This window comes from Anabrus simplex, chromosome 1 (assembly GCF_040414725.1).
Source record: "Anabrus simplex isolate iqAnaSimp1 chromosome 1, ASM4041472v1, whole genome shotgun sequence".
Lineage (NCBI taxonomy): Eukaryota > Metazoa > Arthropoda > Insecta > Orthoptera > Tettigoniidae > Anabrus > Anabrus simplex.
The window spans coordinates 1,306,473,707-1,306,499,531 of NC_090265.1; the positions used below are offsets into that span (position 1 = coordinate 1,306,473,707).

General features: G+C 37.8%; 1 protein-coding gene across 1 annotated transcript in view; it reads right to left on the reverse strand.

Moving 5' to 3' along the window:
- Window positions 1-25,825, reverse strand: part of LOC136878512 (glycosylated lysosomal membrane protein) — a 114,349-nt gene that overhangs the window by 35,685 nt on the left and 52,839 nt on the right. Inside the window, exon 4 of the mRNA XM_067152089.2 lies at window positions 15,841-16,071. Within this exon, the coding sequence (XP_067008190.1) occupies window positions 15,841-16,071 (231 nt within the window). The remainder of the gene's footprint in view (window positions 1-15,840; window positions 16,072-25,825) is intronic.

Below are 25,825 nucleotides of genomic sequence, written 5' to 3' on the forward strand. Positions count from 1 at the left end.
ATTTGTTAAGAAGGAAGCCATACTTTCCAGTGTCGTAACTTAAAAACGTTTCTGTCTGTCAAACACTTAAGTTCAAAATACAATATATAACACTACAACATATCTGTAAAACTGTAAAACATACACACTACTAAACAAAGAATGATATGATTCATTCTACAAGAACATCCTCAGATTCTATCAAAACACTTTTAACGATGTGCATATATATACAATATTGTTTATGTTGCGTAAACTAGTCAATGATTATGAACTGGTGATGTTGCGAAAAGTTTTGTACAAATTATGGATGTATTAGTCCTCTAGTGTCCCTTTAGTAAATTATGGACATTTTCCAGTACTTATTTTAGCTGCTATCGTCCATTACCTTCCACAATTGTGTTTGAACTACCGCCATTTGTATATTTCCAGTCTTGGTCATTGTAGTTAGTTCGGGGAGGCGGAGGTGAAGATAAATTTTGTAGGGAATAACCCTACTTTATGGAGAGAGCAGGGGAAGTAGGCATGGTGAGTGCAGCATACTCATGTGCAAAATAACGTTTATTTACCAATGTCGCTCAAATGACGTAATAAGGCAAAAAAAAAAAGTGCAATACATATTGTATGACATTGGTGACGTTAAGGTGAGAAATCTAAACACTTTTTTCAAGACTTCGATATTGGTGTTAGTCATTAATAGTGCATAGATCTCCATCCTTCTGTGGATTTGGTGCCTCTGCCTTCCCATGACTAGCAGTGAATAGCCTTATGCTTGAAGAATGCATTATTGACTGCTAATCTCATACTAGCAAAGTTCTCTAATAAATGTTTTTCATTCCTATTAGCTTTCATATGTTCCCCACATTTACCCATCACCTTCCCCGACCCTTCAGTTCTATTTCACTCCTATTGAAATCGCCCATTAGCCCTGTCCTATCCTTATTGTTGACCCTGAGTACGATGCCACTCAATGCTTCATAAAACTTGTCAACTTCCTCACCATCTGCACCCTCATATACTGAATACACTGAGACAATTCTTGTCTTAATTCCTTCAACTGCTAAATCTACTCACATAATTCACTCATTTTTGTGCCCAACAGAAACTATGTTGCGTGCAATAGTACTCCTGATGTACAGTCCTACAACACACACTACCCTTCCCTTTTTAAAACCCATCAAGAACATTTTATAATCTCCTATCTCTTCCTTATTATCTCCGTTTACCCAAAGATCATTATCTCCCACACATCCAGATGCAACCTCATTCCTGACTCAGCCAGTTCTACTTTTCTCTTCCATAAGCTCCATTAATACTGATAGCTCCCCATCCAAATCCAGGCTACATTTTAAATAAAGATACACATAATGCGTACTGTACAAAGACATTTAAAAAAAAATTGTTGAGGAGACAAGGATTTGAACCAATTACTGTGGAGACAAACACTGCACGATTTGCAATCATAGAATGAAAAGCATTCATTCAGCATAGTAAATTAACCTTTTCAAACTTCGCAAAGATGATGCATGCACCACTAACGTGATTACCAGGGTGGCGAACTTCTAGGTATTGCTCACATGCCACCAAAAGTTCACAGCAGCGCAATCTATAATGTTGCACAGTTGCAGTGTGTTGTTTGTGGGAACCGCCCATGTGCCCCAAGAAGCTATGTTGACCCTGGAAGAATATAAGCTAACCAACATGAACAACAGAATATGTACTAAATGAATCTCAGTGGTGAGACTATAGCGACTTGTTGGACCATGATCAGGTAGGAGTAGGATTTATGCTCGAGACAAGTTTTCTGTTGTTATCGCTGAAAGCAACAAACCCAATATGACACCAGCAAGCATATGTAGTGGTTTAAATTGAACTTGGATACACCCCACCCAAATCACCTATTTCAGGCCAAGGTCAGCTCTAGCATGTGAGCGCTGTCGCTGTTACACGTAACGGTAGCTACCGGCAAGCCCAAGTAGACTCGGTTTCTGCTATCGTAGAGGCAGATGGCAGACATCACACAAAAAGACAGTGTGAGTTGGAGCAATGATATCTGTCCATTTACGACTGTAAATGGGCCAGGCTTCTATGATTTGGACCAGTTTTTAACTGACATCGACAATGAACACGGTAACATGAATGTTGACTTATTGCCATCTCGCACCCACAAGATGTAAAATATTGCACGCATGGCAAAGTGAATAAGGGTGAAAGTCACCCCCCACGTAATCGGCATAGTCCAAAAAGGATGATATGTGATGACCACGGAAATGTAACTACATCATGTTACATTGTTATGGCAGCCACATCTCATCATATTAGCAATGACAGCAAACCAAAGAACTATAACCATTCAGCCAAGGAGGTTGACATACACAAAACTTTACTAAGATGTACGATTTTCTTCTGTTTTCGAGAAATGTGTCTGTAATTTCATAACATGATTTGCTAATTAAATGTACATTAATCAAATGTTTAATTTTATCTACTCTGTCTTGCAACAAAAGAGAAGTATTCTTCTGTAATTACCTCTTTATGCCAGATGTTGAAGGAAACAAAAGAATCTTCTGTAATTCTGAAAATTTTCCTTGCATTTTTCTTTTAAACTAATATAAACCTTGTTTCATTATAGGGATTATACAATATATTCATAACATTTCTTCAGAATATATTTATAAGTATATTCACACCTGTAAGGGTGTTGTACGATAAAAATTTAGTATGACTAAGTAGTATTGTAGTGTAGTAGTAGCCTATATTAATTACCTTATTGTCGTGTGATTTGTGTACTATCCTAGATAATATTTCTTTCCTTTCATATTTTTTTTGCACAGAATAAGTTATTTTGTTTTTCCTTTTCTTTTCATTATTCCGTAAACAATGGCTAAGGAGTGCAAGTGTAGGAACTGTGGGTGTGGCCAGGCATTAAGGAGTATGAGGGAGGAGTTAGAGAGTTTCAGGGAGATAATTAGGATTCTTCCAGAGGACAGGAATGAAAGTGGGCAATTGTAGATGACAGGTGGTCTAATGTTTTAAGGGAAATGAGATTGCAGGGTAAGGGCTCTACTCAGGATCAGAATTCAGGACAGGTGTTTGTGATAATCCACTGTTAGACATGTGGGGAAAGTCTGTGGAGGAAAGGAAACCAGGGTAGAGTGTTACCCAGGAATTAGGTTAAGGCAGATGTTAGGAAAGTAGAAGAGAAGGAGGAGGGAAAGGAGAAGGTGGAAGTGTATCACATTGGTACCAACAACGTAAGGCAAGCAGGTATAAATAACAACATAGTTGGGTATGTGTGGGATCTGGTTAATGCAACATGGGTGAAGTTTAAGGAAGTTGAGATTGTTATCAGTGGACCACTGTGTAGGAGGGATACTGACTGGAAGGTGACTGGGGATTTAAATGAGACTATGGAGTGGGTATGTGGGAAGCAGAGTGAGATCTAGATCCTAATGGGTGGGTAGGAGATAGAGATCTGCACTCAGGTGACCTTCACTTAAACCACAGTGGTATAAGTCGGGAAATTTGTTTAGAAGGGTTATAGGAAGGTATATTCAGGGAAACAGGGTGGTGTAGGGAGCAATGATACGAGTACAGGGATCTGGAAGACAAGTAGGGATGACATAACAACGTTAGTGTTGAACTGTAGAAGCATTGTAAACAAAGGAATAGAATGAAGTAATTTAATGCATATTGTGCCTCTCACTATTCCAGCAATTAAGCTCAATTGAATTAAGATGGACGCAATTACTACTAATGAAGTTAGACACAATGAATAAATTACATATGATATCAAGGAATTGAGAGCAACGCAAAGTCGGAATGAATAAAATATCGGTGGCGATGACCAAGACAAAATAGATATTTTGTTAAGGACGACACAGTTTAAAAATACGAATGAAAACCCAACTCAAGTACATGGACATATTCTGAAGAAGAAGTAGTAAAATCACGTCGAAGTCTCAGAAACAGTGAAGGAAATAAGAAAGAAAAGCTGTTTATAGGACACACATAAGCCTACAGCACAAGAAGATGTAAGATTTAACCAATACGCGTAAAGTAATAAAATATGCCACATAAACTGATGCGCAACGGCAAACAAGAAGAGCAACGAGAAGGCCGTGATTTCAAGAAATAATATTCACTATACCATACTAGAGACGATAAACAACTATTAAAGCCGTTCTTTACTATAAGAAATTGAAGTATTTGCAGACATATTGGAGATCTAATAGAAACATAGCTATTATATGAAGTTATATTTACCAGAACCCAATTATATAATTCATGTTAGAAGGCTTTGAAACTGTTATAATGTCCCAGTTGATCTCATCATTGTATTCTGTATTCTCACTTGAGTTTTTGAAGGAAACCATGGCTTACTAAGAATATTGAGAGTCGACTATCTGGATGATTCTAAACTGGACCGACACGGCTTAGATGACCCCCGGCCCACGATGACACCAACGATGATGGCCAAGCAGAATGACCAGAATCCAGAGCTGTAGAGGATGACCAAATGATAAATATCATTCCGGAAAGTGGCGGAAAAGATACGTTTATCCAAACGAGGTTAGACAATAATATAATTTAATCATGTGTATAGATAAATAATAACAATATTAGGATGTCTGTAGTTAAAGCCTACATTGATGTGTTTAGAGTCTTCAGAATGACTTAAATTATATTATTTATGCCAATGATATAAAGGAATAGGAATAGGTAGTCTTCACCAAATATACGACAAACCCAAGTTAGGAAGTGTAATAAAGTGTTAATAGTATTCTAATGAAAATAAAGAATGTCAATTAGCCATGTTATACGGTACCATATGTGAAATATTAAGAGGGATAATATTAGGATCTTCGATACACAATGCCAAGTGATATTGTGATGTGTAGAGGCTATATGTTACCGTAATAAATTAGGATATGCATTAAATATGGAGATAATGGCAGACTGAAAACATGTTAATGTTATTTGATAGGATATTGGTCCGATACTGTGAGTAAATGGAAATAAGGTTATTTGAGCATCAGATAAGATATATATATAGTTGAAATATATGAAGGAATATGAAGTGATATAAGGTAAAATGAGTTATGATGAAAACATAAAAATGTCATATGTTGTGAATAAAGAATTTGTTGAATGAACATGTAATACTATGACAAGATATATAAATGAATAGCAATTACCCACGGCTTCACTCGCGTGTATTTCGTAATTTGATCAAAGTAATCGATCCTCAGCATTGTAATAAGTCATTATCGGAAAATTCCTAAAGTATATAACTCACCCAAAAATTGAGTTTCATTTACCCCAGAAATTATTTGTAAACCATGTTTGTGGTATTAACTTTAGGGGCTAAGACGACCATGCGACAGAGCTGTACATGTGACAAACAGTCTTTTCTCAAGTCGAAAAAATAAATAGAGGTTTCTTTATTTTTAAAGGAGATTCCGAATACCTATTCGCACATCTGTAACATCTTCAGGATACATAAGTTTCCCCATAAAAATAATTCAACCCCTTGATCAGTCCTTTCCCCACACTTACTCCATCTAAGCGTATTTTCCGAAAAACAAACATACATGTTTATTTTTAAAGGAGATTCCAAATACCAATTTTCACATCTGTAACATCTTCAGTTTTTAAGATATAAGTATCCTCATAAAAATAAATCAACTATTTTTTACTTCTTTTCACCTGCAATTAAGTGCCTTCTCTGAAAACAAAAAGGTAAAGGTTCCTGTACATTTAAAGGACTTTCCAAATACCAAGTTTCTTGTCTCTAACACGTTAAGTTTTTGACATATAATGTAGATATGCTGGTACTCATTTTTAAAATTCACCCGCTTTTCCAATATTCTTTTCAGCCCCTTAACTGGATTTTCCGAAAACAAAAAAATATGCGTTTCATTATTTTTAAAGGAGATTCCAAATACTAGTTTTCATGCCTGTACGTGTGTAACACCTTCAGTTTTTGAGATAAATGAATACTCATAAGAATAATTCAACTTCTTCTTCTCCACTTCTTTCCACCCCTCTCCCGCATTAAGTGGACTTTCCGAAAACAAAACATGTGTTTCTTTATTTTGAAAGGAAATTCAAAATACCAACGTTTACATATGTAACAGCTTCAGTTTTTAAGATAAAGTATCCTCCTAAACATATTTCAACTCCTTACTTACTTACTTATTTTCAACCCCACACCCCTTACGTCGATTTTCCGAAAAAAACAAATGCATGTTCCTTCATTTTTAAAGGAGATTCCAAATACTAATTTTCATGTCTGTAACATCTTCAGTTTTTGCGATATACATACATACATAATCATTATAGACTTATGCCTTTCAGCATTCAGTCTGCAAGCCTCTGTGAATTTACTAAACATCCCCACAATCCTCGATTTGCAACTAGTGTTGTGGCCTCATTTAGTTCTATACCTCTTATCTTTAAATTGTTAGAAACAGAGTCTAACCATCGTCGTCTTGGTCTACCTCTACTTCTCTTACCCTCCATAACAGAGTCCATTATTCTCCTAGGTAACCTATCCTCCTCCATACGCCTCAAATGACCCCACCACCAAAGCTGGTTTATGCGTACAGCTTCATCCATTGAGTTGTTTCCTAAATTAGCCTTTATCTCCTCATTCTGAGTACCCTCCTGCCATTGTTCCCACCTGTTTGTACCAGCAATCATTCTTGCTACTTTCATGTCCGTTACTTCTAACTTATGAATAGGATATCCTGAGTCCACCTAGCTTTTGCTCCCGTAAAACAAAGTTGGTCTGAAAACAGACCGATGTAAAAGATAGTTTCGTCTGGGAGATGACTTCCTTCTTACAGAATACTGTTGATCGCAACTGTGAGCTCACTGCATTAGCTTTACTACACCTTGATTCAATCTCACTATATTGCCATCCAGGGAGAACACACAACCTAAATACTTGAAATTATCAACCTGTTCTAGCTTTGTATCCCCAATCTTACATTCAATTCTGTTGAATTTCTTACCTACTGACATCAATTTAGTCTTCGAGAAGCTAATTATCATTCCATACACACTGCACCTCTTTTCAAGTTCCAAGATATTAGATTGCAGGCTTCCAGCACAATCTGCCATTAAGACAAAGTCGTCAGCATAGGCCAGACTGCTTACTACATTTCCACCTAACTGAATCCCTCCCTGCCATTTTATATCTTTGAGCAGATAATCCATGTAAACTACAAACAGCAAAGGTGAAAGATTACAGCCTTGTCTAAACCCTGTAAGCACCCTGAACCAAGAAATCATTCTACCATCAATTCCCACTGAAGCCCAATCTGCAACATAAATGCCTTTCATTGATTTTAATAATCTACCTTTAATTCCATAGACCCCAGTATAGCAAACATCCTTTCCCTCGGTACCCTGTCATATGCTTTCTCTAGATCTACGAAACAAACACAACTGCCTATTCCTCTCGTAGCATTCTTCAATCACCTGGCGCATACTGAAAATCTGATCCTGACAGCCTCTCTGTGGTCTGAAACCACACTGGTTTTCATCCAACTTCCTCTCAACCACTGATCGCACCCTCCCTTCCAAGATGCCAGTGAATACTTTGCCTGGTATACTAATCAATGAGATACCTCGATAGTTGTTGCAATCTTTCCTGTTCCCTTGCTTATAGATAGGTGCAATTACTGCTTTTGACCAATCTGAAGGTACCTTACCAACACTCCATGCTAATTTTTATTACTCTATGAAGCCATTTCATCCCTGCCTTCCCACTATACTTCACTATTTTGGGTCTAATTTCATATATTCCTGCTGCTTTATGACAATGGAGTTTATTTACCATCCTTTCCACTTCCTCAAGCGTTATTTCACCAACATCATTTTCCTCCTCCCCATGAACTTGGCTGTTCGCAACACCACCAGGATGATTTCCTTTCATATTGAGAAGATGTTCAAAATATTCCCTCCACCTCTCCAGTGATTCCCTGGGATCTATTATGAGTTCACCTGAATTACTCAAAACATTGTTCATTTCCTTTTTCCCTCCTTTCCTAAGATTCTTTTTTACTGTCCAGAAAGGTTTCCCTGCTGCTTGACGAAGCCTTTCCAGGTTATTACCAAAATCTTCCCATGATGACTTTTTGGATTCAACTGTATTTGTTTCACTCTGTTTCTTTCATCTACGTACAAATCCCTGTCTGCCTCGGCCCTTGTTTGGAGCCATTTCTGATAAGCCTTCTTTTTACGTTTACAAGCTGCTCTCACTTTATCATTCCACCAAAATGTTTGCTTTTCCCATCATTACACACAGTTGTTGCTAGGCATTCCCTTGCTGTTTCTACTACAGCATTCCTGTACGCCACCCATTCTGGGTGTAAGGCTGATTTCTAAAGATAATAGGCAACTTGATGTCTTTGGAGTGTACAGACCAGGAAAGGGTAGCGCTGACACGGGTTCAGAATTATTTGATAAGATAATTAGCTATGTGGGAAACGATATGGAAAGGAATGTGATTATAGAGGGGGATCTGAATTTACCAAATGTCAGTTGGGAAGGAAATGCGAACGACAGGAAGAATGACCAACAAATGTCAAATAAGCTAATATGGGAAGGACAGCTAATTCAGAAAGTGAAAGAACCAACTAGAGGGAAAAATATCCTGGACATGGTGCTGGTAAAACCAGATGAGCTCTATAGAGAAACCGAAGTAATAGATAGCATTAGTGATCATGACGCTGTTTTTATCGTAGTTAAAAATAAATGTGTTAGAAAGGAAGGTCTTAAAAGTAGGACTATTAGGCAGTACCATATGGCTGATAAAGCAGTCATGAGGCAGTTTTTAAAAAGTAGCTATGATTGGTGGAAAAAAATAAATAAAAATGTAAACAGTCTCTGGGATGGGTTTAAAGCAATTGCTGAGGAATGTGAAAACAGGTTTGTACCTTTAAAGGTGCTAAGAAATGGTAAAGACCCACCTTATTATAATAGAGAAGAAAAGAGACTAAGAAGGAGGTGCAGATTGGAAAGAAATAAAGTCAGAAATGGCTGTGGAAGTAAGGAGAAATTGAAGGAACTTACTAGGAAATTGAATCTAGCAAAGAAGGCAGCTAAGAATAACATGATGACAAGCATAATTGGCAGTCATACAAATTTTAGTGATAAATGGAAGGGTATGTATAGGTATTTTCAGGCAGAAACAGATTCCAAGAAGGACATTCCAGGAATAATTAGTGAACAAGGGGAGTGTGTATGAGAGGATCTTCAAAAGGCAGAAGTATTCAGTTAGCAGTATGCAAAGATTATTGGTTACAAGGGTAATGTTCAGATAGAGGAGGAGACAAATGCTAAAGAAGTATTAAAATTTACATATGATAACAATGTCATTTACAATAAGATACAAAAGTTGAAAACTAGAAAAGTGGCAGGAATTGATAAGATTTCTGGGGATATACTAAAAACAATGGGTTGGGATATCGTACCATATCTGAAGTACTGATTTGATTATTGTTTGCTTGAAGGAGCTATACCAAATGAATGTCGAGTTGCTATAGTAGCCCTGTGTATAAAGGAAAGGGTGATAGACATAAAGCTGAAAATTACAGGCCAGTAAGTTTGACATGCGTTGCATGTAAGCTTTGGGAAGGCATTCTTTCTGACTATATTAGACATGTTTGTGAAATTAATAACTGGTTCGATAGAAGGCAGTTCGGTTTTAGGAAAGGTTATTCCACCGAAGCTCAACTTGTAGGATTCCAGCAAGACATAGCAGATATCTTGGATTCAGGAAGTCAAATGGACTGTATTGCGATTGACCTGTCTAAAGTATTTGATAGGGTGGATCATGGGAGACTACTGGCAAAAGTGAGTGCAATTGGACTAGACAAAAGAGTGACTGAATGGGTTGCTATATTTCTAGAAAATAGATCTCAGAGAATTAGAGTAGGCGAAGCTTTATCTGACCCTGTAATAATTAAGAGGGGAATTCCTCAGGGCAGTATTATTGGACCTTTCTGTTTTCTTATATATATATAAATGATATGAGTAAAGAAGTGGAATCAGGGGTAAGGCTTTTTGCAGATGATGTTATTCTGTATAGAGTAATAAATAAGTTACAAGATTGTGAGCAACTGCAACGTGACCTTGATAATGTTGTGAGATGGACAGCAGGCAACGGTATGTTGATAAACGGGGTTAAAAGTCAAGTTGTGAGTTTCACAAATAGGAAAAGTCCTGTGAGTTTTAATTACTGCATTGTTGGGGTGAAAGTTACTTTTGGGGATCACTGTAAGTATCTAGGTGTTAATATAAGGAAAGATCTTAATTGGGATAATCACATAAATGGGAGTGTAAATAAAGGGTACAGATCTCTGCACATGGTTATGAGGGTGTTTAGGGGTTGTAGTAAGGATGTAAAGGAGAGGGCATATAAGTCTCTGGTAAGATCCCAACTAGAGTATGGTTCCAGCGTATGGGACCCTCACCAGGATTACCTGATTCAAGAACGGGAAAAAATCCAAAGAAAAGCAGCTCAATTTGTTCTGGGTGATTTCCGACAAAAGAGTAGCGTTACAAAAATGTTGCAATGTTTGGGCTGGGAAGACTTGGGAGAAAGGAGACGAGGTGCTCAACTAAGTGGTATGTTACAAGTAACTATTCTCATTCTGGTTCCGTACTGAAGATGACATATATCACAAATATTATAATAATATTTATAGATCCACCTGTTCAATACAATACAATACAATACAATACAATCCTTAGGCATTTTTGACGTACGGGAAGCCTCATGCACAATACTATTTAACTAACTCTCTTTAACACTTTGTTTCAGGTAAAACTCAATCATTTCTTCGAACAAATGTTTCAACAGGGTTAATAACACCTACTTGACCGTCTTTTGGATCCAATTGATTACCGTACTAACATAACTAAACACTGACATCAGCTAGCTTTGACAACATTTTATCATTAGCAACGTCTCCAATAAGAAGTCCCATCTTCTTTTCTATGACTTTCCGATATATTTTAACACATTTGATACGTTCAGACTTCTATTTTAAATAACTGACATTGATTTTACTATCTTGAACTCATGGCATGGGAATGGAGCAAACATCCCCCTTGGAAGATTGTGCTTTTACACTCAAGGCCGTTACAGTCCTAATGATGTATAAGAAGAGGATCCATTTTGGTTTTAAATGCTCAAATATTCATGATTAACCACGTTATAATCTTCAGAACTGTTAATTCACAGTACTTTTAACATACTTTCTGTGCAATATCCCTATTTTAGATGTTTTAAGAGATCATCTCCAACATTTTACTCTATAGCTTATAAGATTAGGTAGATCCCATATCCAATAATTTGTAAGATTGATATAGTCTGATGATGGTCGTAAAAAAAAAGGGTGAAACATGTACCTATGACTTATGTATTATGTATAAATTTTAACCACATGAAATAGTGGATTGTATTGTAATGAACAGGTGGATCTATAAATATTATTATAATATTTGTGTTAAAAGTGGTATGTTTTGAGCTGTCGGTGGAGAGATGACATGGATTGACATTAGTAGATGAATAATTTTGAGTCGTGTCTTTAAAAGTAGGAAAGATCACAATATGAAGATAAAGTTGGAATTCAAGAGGACAATTTGTGGCAAATATTCGTTTATAAGAAGGGGAGTTGGGATTGAAATAACTTACAAAGGTACATGTTTGATAAATCTCTTTGTTTTCATTAAGAAAAGGCTAGGAAAACAACAGGTAGGGAATCTGCCACCTGGGCAACTGCCCTAAATGCAGATCGGTAGTGACTGATGTGATTGAACGTTTTTGGGGAAATAATAGTATACTTCATCTTGAATTATTTGCAACTTCAAAACCAAAATCCCAAAAGAAAAATCACCTTAAGAAAAGTTCAAAATGAGGTAATTTATTTCTAAGAAGCGAGTATTGTGACAATAAAGCAAACTTCACTCCCGTGCGAAAATTAGAAGACTGGCAAATTACTACATAATGGCACTGAAGGCAAAATACTACATAATGGCACTGAAGTTCATTTTGATGGCTTATTTCATTCATTCACTGAAAACTGACTAATGAGCATGAAGCGAATGACTCAATTTGACAACAATGGACATTTGAGTTGGGGTCATAACTGTGAGCTGCAACAGGTTCACAAACTCATTTCACTAACTGAGCCTTAATACAGCTCATCTTGCCCATTTATCCAATGAGCCTGGCACAATGAGCTCAAGAGCATGTAAATATCGGAGCCACAGATGTTTGGTTCTGTCTTAGTTTGTACGTGACAATAGTCTTTCAATGTAATTGAACCTGCTGCAATAGTGTGATGTTCTGTGGTGATCCATGGACCTTGCTATGTGTTGTTTTAAAATGGAAATATAATTTTAGACCATACAAATAATGTTATATTTAACAGTTAATTCACTGATAAATATTCACATGAATAAGTTGGAGAAACCCATCACATTATCATATTATTTGATTAAACAAAATTTATGTTAATAAAATGATTTCATCCATAACTTTTAGGCATATAGGCCTAACTCTCTTACAATAAAACTGAATTTTGTAAGTATAAGTACAGTGATCCCTGAATTATATTTGTACATTCATTCCAGTTGAAGTGTAAAGTAATAAAATTAGTATAAAATCATGTAAACCATCAATGATGAATCCAAATATATTTTGTCCCTTTTTAAATTGAACATTTTATGTTTAATTCAGTGGTTTTCCGAACTTTATCAATTTGCCAAACTTTGCTAAATCAGGATTTTCCCATATCTGAAGTCAAAATAAACCTGACAATTACACTTTGCTAGTGTGGTTAGGTAAGTTAGATAAAACGAATAGCATTTCAAACATTAAATTGATGTCAGTTGGGAAGAAAACTGGAGGATGAAATGCCAGGTAAGGAATTCGACACTAGAAGAGATCCATATTCTCACAGGATTATAATATAAGGGGAGTAATCTAATCAAGGTGCAGCAAATCAGTCCAGCAAGTTTGCAGTTTCAATCAATGTTACTTTTTAAGAAGGAAGTGAAATTGCACACAAAAATAATGAATGTTCTGTTTTCAGATCAAATTGGTGTATGGGAGTGAAAACTGGGTGGATGGATACCTCACTCAGAAGCTGGAAGTAACAGACCAGACAGTAGCAAGAAGGATTGTTGGTACTATCAGGTGGTAGCAATGGCAGGAGAGTAGAGTATTCAAAAAGAACGAGGCTCAATATAGGAACGAACCAGACTGATGACTGTACAAATTAAAATGGCTTCAATTATGGTGTCATGCAAGGTGAATGGAAGAGAATACGGTACTGAGGAGAATAATGACAATCATGGAGACCATGAGAAGCAAAGCCACACATACGAGACAATGATCATACTTTCACTTTTAAAGATTTCAAGGTACGAAGCATAGAATTAAAAGATGCTACAATGATCATACTTTCACTTTTAAATATTTCAAGTTAGGAAGCATAGAATAGTGATTCAGTGTAGCACTGATTTCACAAGACACCAGAAGCACTGGAGAGCAATGCTACATACAATTTCATTTCATTTACCACTGTCCAGTCCTCCACACTGCAGGGAGATCGGTCGGAGCAGGGTCATGGGCACACAGATCCCTTGTGGCAGCATTCTAGATGTGCACAATAGGATTGACGTCTGGTGATGCTGAAGACCAGGAAAGTATCCTCATGTCTGTTGAGTTTTCACTGAGTCAATCAGCCACAAATCATAAGTGATGAGCCAGTTCACTGTCCTGTTTCAGATACAAGTCGCATGTTGTGTGCTAGAGGTTAACAAATGCAGATGGAATGCCCCATCTGCCAGGAAACAACAATATGGCCACGATCAAATGAGCTGAGATCTTGTTTCTTACCCATCCCATGCTCAGCTACTTCTTACACAGCCAGTACAAGGTCTGACATCATCACAGTTACATGCCACACCGTATCATTTGCCAAGATGAACCACAGTGCCATTCTGCCAAATGGCAGCTATATCTACTTCAACTGTTCATCGATGTATGTATTATATTATCAAATGCCTAGCAGCAGCTTCTTACATTCAGCCACGTTAATCTATGTATCAGCTACAGTATATGGGGACAAAATGGTTGAGATATTGAAGTAGAATGCAGCGATGTAGCTAAATAATAAAGAAACCACTACTTTCACTGACTACACTTAAATATATTCTCACACAACACAATTATAAGATAACACTTGAAATATAATATACAATAATTTACAACTGATCTGCAAAGCAGTATCAATATGGTATGACTGATCTACAAGAGCTCACTACAACAGCAACTGACTGTCACACACACAACACATCATTCCATCAAACCACAATTGGTCTGCCGATGCAGTATCCAACAACATAGCTCCGTAACAACTTACTGCCAATCCACTACCTTATGGTATCAAAATAGCTGAGCTATGATAACACTAACTGATATTTTACTTTGAAAACTTACTGTCGATCTGCCATCATCGCAGTATCAAAACAGCTGAGCCACATAACATCACCCAATCACTTATATCTCAGTACAACTCAACTCCCTTATATATATATACATATACTGGCTAGGATTCTAGATAATTCTGCAAAATAGTGGAGGATTCTATAATAACATCAGAAATCTTGGTGAGTATCTCTTCTAGAATTGTCTTGAAACAAACTTGTCACTATGGTACTTAACCTAAAGATATCTACAAACATCTAGAATATTATACAACATGTCCTTCATACATGAAGATTCCACAGCTCACTTACAGTACATTACCACATATGCACACACTGGGGATTTTTCTGAGCATCATGGGAATCACGGATGGTTATTTACAGTAGGCTATGTACAAGTGATAAATGTGATGTAATCTTAACCTAACTTCACATATAAACATAAGTTTCCTGAATGACTTTGAATACATCAGGGATTATTTACAGCCAATAAATACAAACCTAACCTATAATGCATGAGAGATATGCACATAACTCAAATACAATACCTAGCCTATATGAAAAATTGTTTTTAATTATACACATAACCTAACTTGCATCCATTAGGCCATACTTTTTAAATTACAATTGGCTTTATGTCGCACCGACACAGATAGGTCTTATGGCGACAATGGGATAGAAAATGGTTAGGAGCGGGGGGGAAGTGGGAGTGGTCTTAATTAAGGTAGAGTCCCAGCATTTGCCTGGTGTGAAAATGGGAAACCATGGAAAACCATATTCAGGAACGCCGACAGTGGGGTTTGAACCCACTATCTCCCAAATACTGGATAGTGGCTGCACTTAAGCGACTGCAGCTATCAACCTCGGTAATTAGGCCATACTAAGGGAGATTGTTTTAAATGGCACTGATAAAAACTAAGTCAATAACATGAGTTCAACTCATTTTTTTTTTTTTGCTAGGGGCTTTACGTCGCACCGACACAGATAGGTCTTATGGCGACGATGGGATAGGAAAGGCCTAGGAGTTGGAAGGAAGCGGCCGTGGCTTTAATTAAGGTACAGCCCCAGCATTTGCCTGGTGTGAAAATGGGAAACCACGGAAAACCATCTTCAGGGCTGCCGATAGTGGGATTCGAACCTACTATCTCCCGAATGCAAGCTCACAGCCGCGCGCCTCTACGCGCACGGCCAACTCGCCCGGTAGTTCAACTCATATTCAAACCCATATACTTATTCAACTACTCTTCACCAGTAACTTGATATACAGCAAAGGATATATTCCATTGATCAGGCATCATCAAATATATTAGTAGTTACATGTTTATACCAATTCTGGGGTAGTCTTACCGTAAATACTCCTGGAGTATGCTCATCATCCAAACTCTTTCTTGCATTAATTTTCATAGAACTGTTAGTTCCATCACTGCTAATCATTACTATTTCAACTGCGAAACGGGAACTGGTAAATGTTGATTCTGTAGTCAGACCATCAATTACCAAATCTACTTGAGTGGAATTCGCAGTATGCAGTAAGTGAGGTAGTAAATCACTATGATCTTCATATCCAAACCCACTCAGCTGGAAAGAAAATGTAAAGTAATATGTAAGAAAATTTTATTTCACAATGTTGCTCAGGTTTTCTATGACAGTAGGAAATAGAACTGTTGGTGGTCCAACCTACCTTCAGGCTGAACATCCAAATTTGAATTTGGTAAATTTGTCCCAAAAATCCAAAATATCACACATTAGTAATGTAACAAGAGCTCAAGATTTTATCTAGAGAAGATTAGAGTGGTGATGATTATTGTTTTAAGAGGAAGTACAACTAGGCAACCATAATCTATATAACACTAATCAGAGGGGAAAAAATGGAAGGGGTTCCAACAGTTCGAGAAATGAAGGTATTGGCCAAAGAAAAACAAGGGCCACGAAGGGCGTGAAAATGAAAGGCTCCCTAGGCCTCCAGTGCTCTAATACCGTAAGGGCCAGAATAGAAGAAGGGTTGTCCAAGGGAGGTCAGATAGGATAGATGAAAATGAGGAGCCTGCCGCAAGTAAGTGGAAGCAATGCCAGGACTCCGCTAAGGGCCCCGTGGTCGCCAAACCCACACTCCCTTGTTAAGAGCCTATGGGGCCTCTTTTAGTTGCCTCTTACGACAGGCAGGGGATGCAGTGCGTGTTATTCTACTGCCCCCAGCCACAGGAGGAAGAGAAAATTAGCTCGAATTTAATTATTTTGACTACTTAGCAAAAAACTATATTACATAAGCATTTTTTTTTTTTTGCTAGTGGTTTTGCTCCGCACCGACAGATAGGTCTTATGGTGACGATGGGATAAGAAATGACTAGGAGTTGGAAGGATGCGGCCGTGGCCTTAATTAAGGTACAGCATTTGCCTGGTGTGAAAATGGGAAACCATGGAAAACCATCTTCAGGGCTGCTGACAGTGGGATTCGAACCCCTATCTCCCAAATGCAAACTCACAGCTGTGCGACCATAACTGCAGGGCCACTTGTTTGGTTACAAAAGTAATAATACAAGGTTGAAGGTATAATAATATAAAATTTAATAAGTTGAGAAATAATGGAGATATTTATTGGTGGTTTGTTTCTACAACTAGGGTAACTCAAAATGTTTTCTGTGTTCGCTTGCGGTGACGGTGGTACCACATGCGCATGTGCGTAACTGCACTGTTAACGAGAAGCGCGCCAGTAACCATGTGGACTCCACAGCAGATGATGTTCTGTGAGTTTTCACTCACGAAGATAAAATCCGTTACACTAGTACAACGTAGATTTTGGCGTGAGTATGGACTATTACCAACCGATGATGTCCCCACTTACGTAACAATCATGAAATGGGACAGGCGCCTTCGAGAATCTGGGACCTTGCTGTCGATGTCGGGCTGCCAGGCCAAGCACGCAGTTTCAGAGACTACTGTTGATTTAATCCATGAGTCCTTCAAGCAGAGCCCTCGTAAGTCAATTCGACAAGTAAGCAGGCAGTTACAGTTACCTCGTTCGACAGTACACGAAGTCGTCCAAAAAAGGTTGCGCATACGGGCGTACAAACTGCAGCTTCGTCAGAAAATCAAACCTCAGGAGAGGCCGCTATGGAAGGCATTCACGGAGACAATTCTGGCAAAAACTGATGGAAATGAGGCATTCCTTGATTCGGTCTGTTTCTCGAACGAGGCTACATTTCATATTTCCGATACAGTAAACAAGCACAATTGCCAAATATGGGAATCTGAACTCCCGCCACGTAGTGACAGAGTTGTAATGGGAATGTATGGTGTGGATTGTTGAAGGACAGGGTTATTGGCCCATTCTTCATCGTGGAGCCTACAGTTAATGGAGCACGTTACCTAGACATCTTGGAGCAGTATGTTGTGACATAACTTCCTTGTGACGTGATCTTTCAGCAAGATGGTGCACCATGCCATTATGTGGAAGTTGTGAAGGATTTCTTGAATCGTGAGTTCCCAGATCGCTGGATTGGGAGAGGTAGTCTTTTTTTTTTGTTTTTTTTTTGTTTTTTTGTTTTTTTGCTACTTGCTTTACGTCGCACCGACACAGATAGGTCTTATGGCGACGACGGGACAGGAAAGGGCTAGGAGTGGGAAGGAGGCGGCCGTGGCCTTAATTAAGGTACAGCCCCAGCATTCGCCTGGTATGAAAATGGAAAACCACGGAAAACCATCTTCAGGGCTGCCGATAGTGGGGTTCGAACCTACTATCTCCCGAATACTGGATACTGGCCGCACTTAAGCGACTGCAGCTATCGAGCTCGGTGGAGAGGTAGCCAATCAATTGCTTGGCCCCCTAGAAGCCCCAACATTACGCCACTTGATTCTTTCCTGTGGGGGTTTGTCAAGAATCAAGTGTACCAGACACCAGTTCGTGATCTACCACATCTGCGCCATCGCATTTGTGCAGCTATTGCAAATGTTACGTCTAGAATGCTGCAGAACACTTGGAGAGAAGTGGAAAACCGATCAGATGTCTGTCGCACCATTAATGGTGCGGATATCGAGGTTTATTAGATATGTAAACAAACATTTTCAGTTACCCTACTTGTAGAAACAAACTGTAAGTAAATATCTCCACTACTTCTCAAGTTACTAAATTTTATATTATTATACCTTCAACCCGGACACCATGAAAACAAACCAGGGATAGTGACTATTTTCATCCATAATACACCTAAATCATACATGCCCTCTGGGTGGTATTATGGAACATTCACTTCAAAGCGAATAACCGAAGGTTAGAAGAGAGAAACAGCAGGATAATCTGTGTGATCTTCTGATTTAATTGCATTCATGCGAGTACAACTCAGAGAAAGGGTGCGTAGTATTGTTCTTCTTCCTCCTCCTCAGATCTCATCCCACATGCTGACACGTCCACTGTGTTGGTTCTCTGTTGCCACTTTACACAATCACGTGCCTGATCAGGGTGCAGGCCTGTAATCATTAGATCTTTGTGCACGGTAACAACCCAATGCTGCTTCCATCTTCCTACTGGCTGTTTCCCACCTACTTGCAAAGTAAAACTACTCATTGCCACTGTTGCTGCTTCTGGTCAAAGAACATGACCGTACCAGCAGAGAGAGACCTTTGTCTTATTTTCTCAACAACTGTCACCACTCCATATCACCTGCAAACTTCATTTGTAATATGGCCATGCAGTGTCAAGTAAGATGTCCACCAGAGCATTTTCATTTCTGATGATGATGATTATGATGATGATGCTTGTTGTTTAAAGGGGCCTAACATCTAGGTCATCGGTCCCTAATGGTACGAAATGGAATGACAAATTAAAAGTCCAAAATCTTCCACTGACTAGAATTCAAAACGTGAGGATGAAGAATGAATGGATGGATATGAATTTAAAACAATCAGTGGATCCGACACGTGTCTCGCATTCACAGAAAATGACGTGAAATAATAGTATTACTGACCAAGGGACTGCGCCTATACCATAATATTGAATCAATGATGCTTTTAACCCAAAGGGGTCCAAAATCCAAGTCATCGGCCCTTCATAATGGTACTTATCACTAGGAAAGTAGAACCATGCTTTTGTCATGCTACGGTACTAATCAAAAGTAGCGTAGACTCGTGGTATTCCACACATTATGGTACTACTCACAAGTAATGAAATTTGCACATGCAATACAGACCTATGGGGGTTTCGCACATTGCGGCGCCATTTACAGGTAACGCAAGTCTATGGTGTTCATCACATAAGTGTACTGACCATAGGGAATCGCACTATGCCTTGGTGTTCCTCATATAGTGAGTACTAATAATAGGCAAGCCAGAACCATGGTGTCGCTCATCCCATGGTATCGCTCATATAGTGCTACCAATCACGGGTACTGAAAAAGCCGGCAACGTACTCTTACTACTAATCACAAATCTATTTGGTACCGAACATAGTGGTACTATGTGCAAGTAAAAGTGACCCATGCCGTTCCCTGCATGGTGGGACTAATCACAAGTAGTTTCATGGTTCTAATACAATCATACCTTGGTCGCCCCTTTTAGTTGCCTCTTACGACAGGCAGGGGATACCGTGGGTGTATTCCTCGACTGAGTCCCCCACCCACAGGGGGTTGTGTGTTTGGTCCGCGAGAGGTATTTTATTTCCCTCAAGTCCGCCGGCAAGCCGGTTAGGATCTCCCTATCCACCACCTGCGACGCGCCACATGGGAGTATCACCTCTCCCCCTGCTATGCCAGCATAGTAGGTTCGTGGCATTTTCATTTCTATGACCGCAAGTCATCATTCCACTTCTTTTGATGAAGGATAGCATTTATTCCTATACAAGGCAACTGGACAGACTATAGAATGGAATATTTTTGACTTGAGTCGGTCTGGAATCTTCCTGTCACAGAACGCCATTTAAACTTAAGCCGTTAGAGATCAGCAGTAATTGTTGAGTCAAGGTACTTCAAAGTCCTTGTTGTTGGTAGGTCAACACCACTGATTCTCATGATATCCAAATCATTTACATATTTTTGATAAACTTGAGTATATTAGGTGCTTTTATTTATCCTGTGTTGACTTTTATAAATTTATTAAAAACTATTTAAAATAATATTCTAGTAAAATATGCATTGTCTCTGTTAGTGAAATGTATTTATTCACCATACATGTTTCGAGAACAATGAACATTCACTTCATCATCAATCATCAAAGTCTAACTTAATTACATGAAAGAATAAGAGCAATAAGAACATTATAACAATTTTAATTTGTTCTGCCTAAATTTGAAGAATTATTACATCAAAGAATAAAAAAATAATGGTACATTAGGAAACTACTATCATATAATATATTCAATATTAAGATGATGAAAATGAGATTCACTTCTTAAATATGCTCAAGATCTTCAAATCTTATATTTTTCTTCTTTTTTCTTTTCTTCCCTAAATGATTAAAGGTTAGTTTATAAAATGGATTTTCATCTGTAAATTTTTCATTTAAATTTGAATCCAAATTGTTTTTCCATGCAAGATAAATTCCTACATTTTCCAAAATGTTCATGAATTTACCTTTCTGGCCGCATGTATTAATTCCATGTCACTATTAATGTCTGTGAATTTATGATTATTTTCTACCATGTGCTCTCTAATTGCTGAATAGCTACAGCCAACTCGCTTGGTTCTCCAACATTTAAGATGGTGATTCATGTGATGGTTGTGTAAGATTAAGTGCCTAGACATGCGTTTTTTAAAAACAGATTGATTATATCAATTTTTAATAGTCAACTTGCATCAAGATGAACAATTATAACTAACTTTTTCTTACTATCAAAGGGTGGAGAAAGATCCACCTATTCAATTGGTATTGAGTTGTTTTTAATCATTTTCATTGTTTTTAATATGCGATTGAAGAATGCCTAAATATTGGCCGAAACATGCACCAAAATCTTTAATCATAATTTGTAAGTGTTGCTGTATTAACTAAGGTTGGTGTTTTTTTTTTAAATTTTGCTTTTTAAGGGAATTTTGTGTATTATACTGCTCCCTGGTGGGGGTGTCAGCTGCGCCATTCAATTGTAATTAATTATTGAGGAATATATATTTCATATTCATAAGCAAGGATATCTTACTTTATATATTGTAAGTACGGGCCAGTTCGAATGGTATTGTGAAACCTACCACAGACTGATGTCTCCACTAGAGATTAGAAAATACAATGGCCAGCAGAAGTAGTTTTCTAAGAAATTGTTGCCGAGTTGAGAAGAGAAAGGCAGGGTTATTTCCGAGTCAGTGGAAAGTTCCATAGCCGCAGGCGATGTGATAGTTTTGAACAATGAAAGGACGGTCAGCAAAATTCCTGGAAAAGACGTCAGGGAAACACCAGTGTATCAGCCGAGAGTGGGCGCACAGCTGGTACTTAAAGAAAAAAATATGAAACTTCTCAGTCCCGCGTAGCTTGAACTAATGGTAAAATTTGCCAGGGAAAGGCAGTCACGCCAACTTCGTATTGTAGAAGACACTATCAAAGGAAAATCCATGGATTAAATTTACAGAAGGAAATGGATTACAAAGTCGAGATAACGTGAAATTAAGAAGCCTAACCATGTAATAAAAATTATTAAAAGTTATTAATTGAGAAAGATTGACTGTCCTAATTCTGAGAATTCATGGACGCTATTCACTGATTGGCTGTAGGCAAGAGACGCTACAAACAGCGTGAAATTTCCCGCCCAGGATACAGGAGCTAAATTCACAATTATATTAATTACCAGTGAATGAAATTAGTGGAGATTTGGCATAGAGGCTATAATAATAATAATATTATTACACCAGTGGATCCAAGTTTAAGCCACTGGCAGGTCCACAAATAGTCATATGAGGATATTGGAACTGCTCACTCTAAGGTGACCTCTCGTGAACTCGGAGAAGGGGTGAGATTCACTTAAATACAGGATCGTGGCAACGGAAGACATACTCGTTAAGAATTGTTCAAGGTGTTACTATGCAAGTGCGTGTAGAGACTTACTCGTGAAAAACTGTTGCAGCTGTTACTACGCAAGCGCGTGTAGATAATTACTCGTGAAAGATTAATTAAGCTGCTACTACACGAGCGCGTATAGACTGACTTGTAGATTTTCGTTCGAACTATTACTATGCCAGTGCGCATAGCCAATTGTAAAATATGGTTTGAGGTGTTATGTTAGGTAGCACAGTGATCCAGGATGTGAATTAGTATGTATTACAGACTTAATCAGTCTACTGTAAGGTGTTCGAGTATGTACGGAAATCATTAAATCGAAACCAACGGATAGGAGTGAGAGATTCTATCTCAAGAAAAGTATATGTTACGTGAGAACGGTCGTGGGTGTTCGACATAATTTCGCCAGTGAACAGTTGATTATGAACTGATATCTGGTCAGCCACGCGAACGTGAGAAACTCGAACAGACACGGAAGTGCCGGGTCGGAATCACGAGTGCGCGCCGGGCCGTTGAAAGTGATACCGATGAATCCCATGTTCCTTAGTGCCCGGGGAAGGAATGACGAATGAAAATTTACATTAAGTGGGATAGATAAAAAGCCAATAGTATAAACATTTCTGTGTTAAATGTAGAGTGGAAAATATTCCAAGTGTAAAAAGTTATTTGTTTTTCTAAAATTTGAAAATGTGTAATATTGAAAAGTGTCAAGGATTACCTCTTCCAGCTGGCATGAAAACCAGTAGGATGCAGTGCTAAACTGGACGGTGCCCGTGCTCCTCGTCCGGTTTGGCAAACTACAAGACTGAGATGAGTACCTTATTAATATAAATTTGTAGATTGCTACCATTAATGGGAGGAGATCATATTCTTTAATAATGGTGATTGTTATACAAGCTGTTTTCTGGCTCATTTAAATTCAGTGATAGGTGGACAAAGGGACAAATTAAGATGTACATAATTAGATCAAGTACTTATCATAATTTTGATTATTTAGTAGAGTAGATTAGGATTGATTTTGTTTGTTCAAGTGCTTGTAGTGTTTGTGATTGTATAGGAGCACATTTCACGTAAGGATAAAATTAATATTAATTTTAGAAGTGCTCAAATGTGTTTTCAGTTATCAGAAACTTAACAGATATTAAGGCATGTTGTGAGATTATACAGGGGTTAACAGTGAATCTAATTGTTGTGGGACAGAATGAAGTCCATTGGATTGTTTGTAAATATCAATTATTTTTGCCGCGAAGTTTTGCCAGTGCACAAAAATATAATAATCAGTAGAAGTATTGGAGTGATAAATGAACACGGGTAATGTGTAAATGAGTGTTTCATAATAATGCTTTGTGAATAAAAGCACGCGCCTAGTTTGATAGAATGATTGCAAGTTAAAGTAATTTAAGTGTGGAGATAACAAGTACTGTAGAAGACTTTAATTCAGGCAGTAAATTTGATTTTAACATTAATGGTTGATTTTACATTTTTGGACTCCATAGTAATCATAAATATTTGTTCAGAACCGATAGAGGCACTTTTATATGATGGTCACGCTATGTTGAAGGCCCAGAGTGGTTTAAGCCTATTTTTAAATTTTGAATTTGTGCAGGACAAAAATCCGCCATGGGATGAAATTGAGTCATACTGATGTTTGATGACGAAATAGATGAATCCCGAGGCCTACGTCGATATAATATGCCAATTCCGGTGTTATGAGTGGCAGAAGAGTCCACGTACCGAGGATTAATCAGTGAATTAAATGTTTTGAAGAGTTCCAATGGAATAAATGGGCTTCAAATGAAAAGGAAGGAATAATTTAGCACTCGCAAGGATCGGATGTTGATTCTCAGCCGTGAGGTGCCATGGGATTTGAGATTTGTCTTGGGATGACATGGTGTTCCCATAAATTAACGGCAGTACAAAAATAAGGTTGCGATTTCGAATACCGTAATTGTGTCCCGACCGAAGTGAAATCGCATCTTAGTGATTCATGTTGGGATTTAACATATGTGACTAAATTCTAAAGAGTGGAAATTAAAATATAAATTTTTCAATAATAATAATAATAATAATAATAATAATAATAATAATAATAATAATATTCCAAGTAAATCGTGTCTTAACTGATTGTTTAGTGTCGAACTAGACCAGAATTGTAAAGGGTTATGCATTAAACATAATAATAGTTAACTACCGTGTAACAAGTGAATTAATTTTTTCATAGTAATAATAATTTGAAGGATAAGAAGAAGAATTTAATATATTATTTCCGAGAATAATAATAATGGTGAAGAATGAAATTGAAATATTAAATCAATGATAATAATAATAATAATAATAATAATAATAATAATAATAATAATAATAATAATAATAATAATAATCGTATGGCCTCAGCTACCGTTTTGCAGACATTTCGATTTGACGCCATCTGGCTGTCTGCTCGTCAATTTCGACGTTCTGGTTTACTCTGTCTGCCATCTAGCGGACATAGAGTAAACCGGATCTCTCTTGGGCGTCTATGGCTGAGATTGAATTAATTTGGTCGGGTAAATACCAAATGTATTACCAGAGATCTTTTACATGGCGACATCGTACGACATGGAGTGTCGAATGGATTTTTTTCCGCCCTTCAAAAATCCGGCTACCTCTGCCAGGTTCGAACCCGCTATCTTGGGATCCGGAGGCTGACACTCTACCACGGATCCACAGAGGCAGCTAAATCAATGATGATTAGGTATTACGAGAATTACGATCTCCACTAATAATAATAATAATAATAATAATAATAATAATAATATTAAAAAATAATAAAATTAAACCTTTTTTATTTTATTTTGGATGATGATGTTGGCGGATACTAGGGAAGTCAGCTGGCGAAATGACGTAATAATGTCAAGTTTTTGTAAATAATAAGTTAAGTTGTGATGTGTAATGTGATGGCAAATCCCTACACCTGGACCATTAGGTTAGAGTCCCTTTGTTGTTTCCTTCGGTTAATGATAGCATATCTTGGTTAGGAACCTGGGGACAGTTTTGTATTATCCCGGGTTGGTCTCATCTCAATAAAGGTGGAGGCAATGACATGATGCATACGATCGCGCACACCTGGGCAACAGGTAATTGGTCCATGACCATAAATGGTCATTGTGTTCACGAGGTTCGAATTGCAACCCTCAGAAATCAACGGTTCCACCACCCAAGTGGATGGGTGATCGAAAGTGTAAAATATTAACATGTGAAATTTTCAGGAATGATTTGGCAAATTATCGGCAAAATAAGGGTCAATGACTTGTGACAGACAGGATTTGAGCTTATAGGTGAGCTCGTAGGAATTGTCAGATTGGTTGGAAGGTTGGTTGGATCG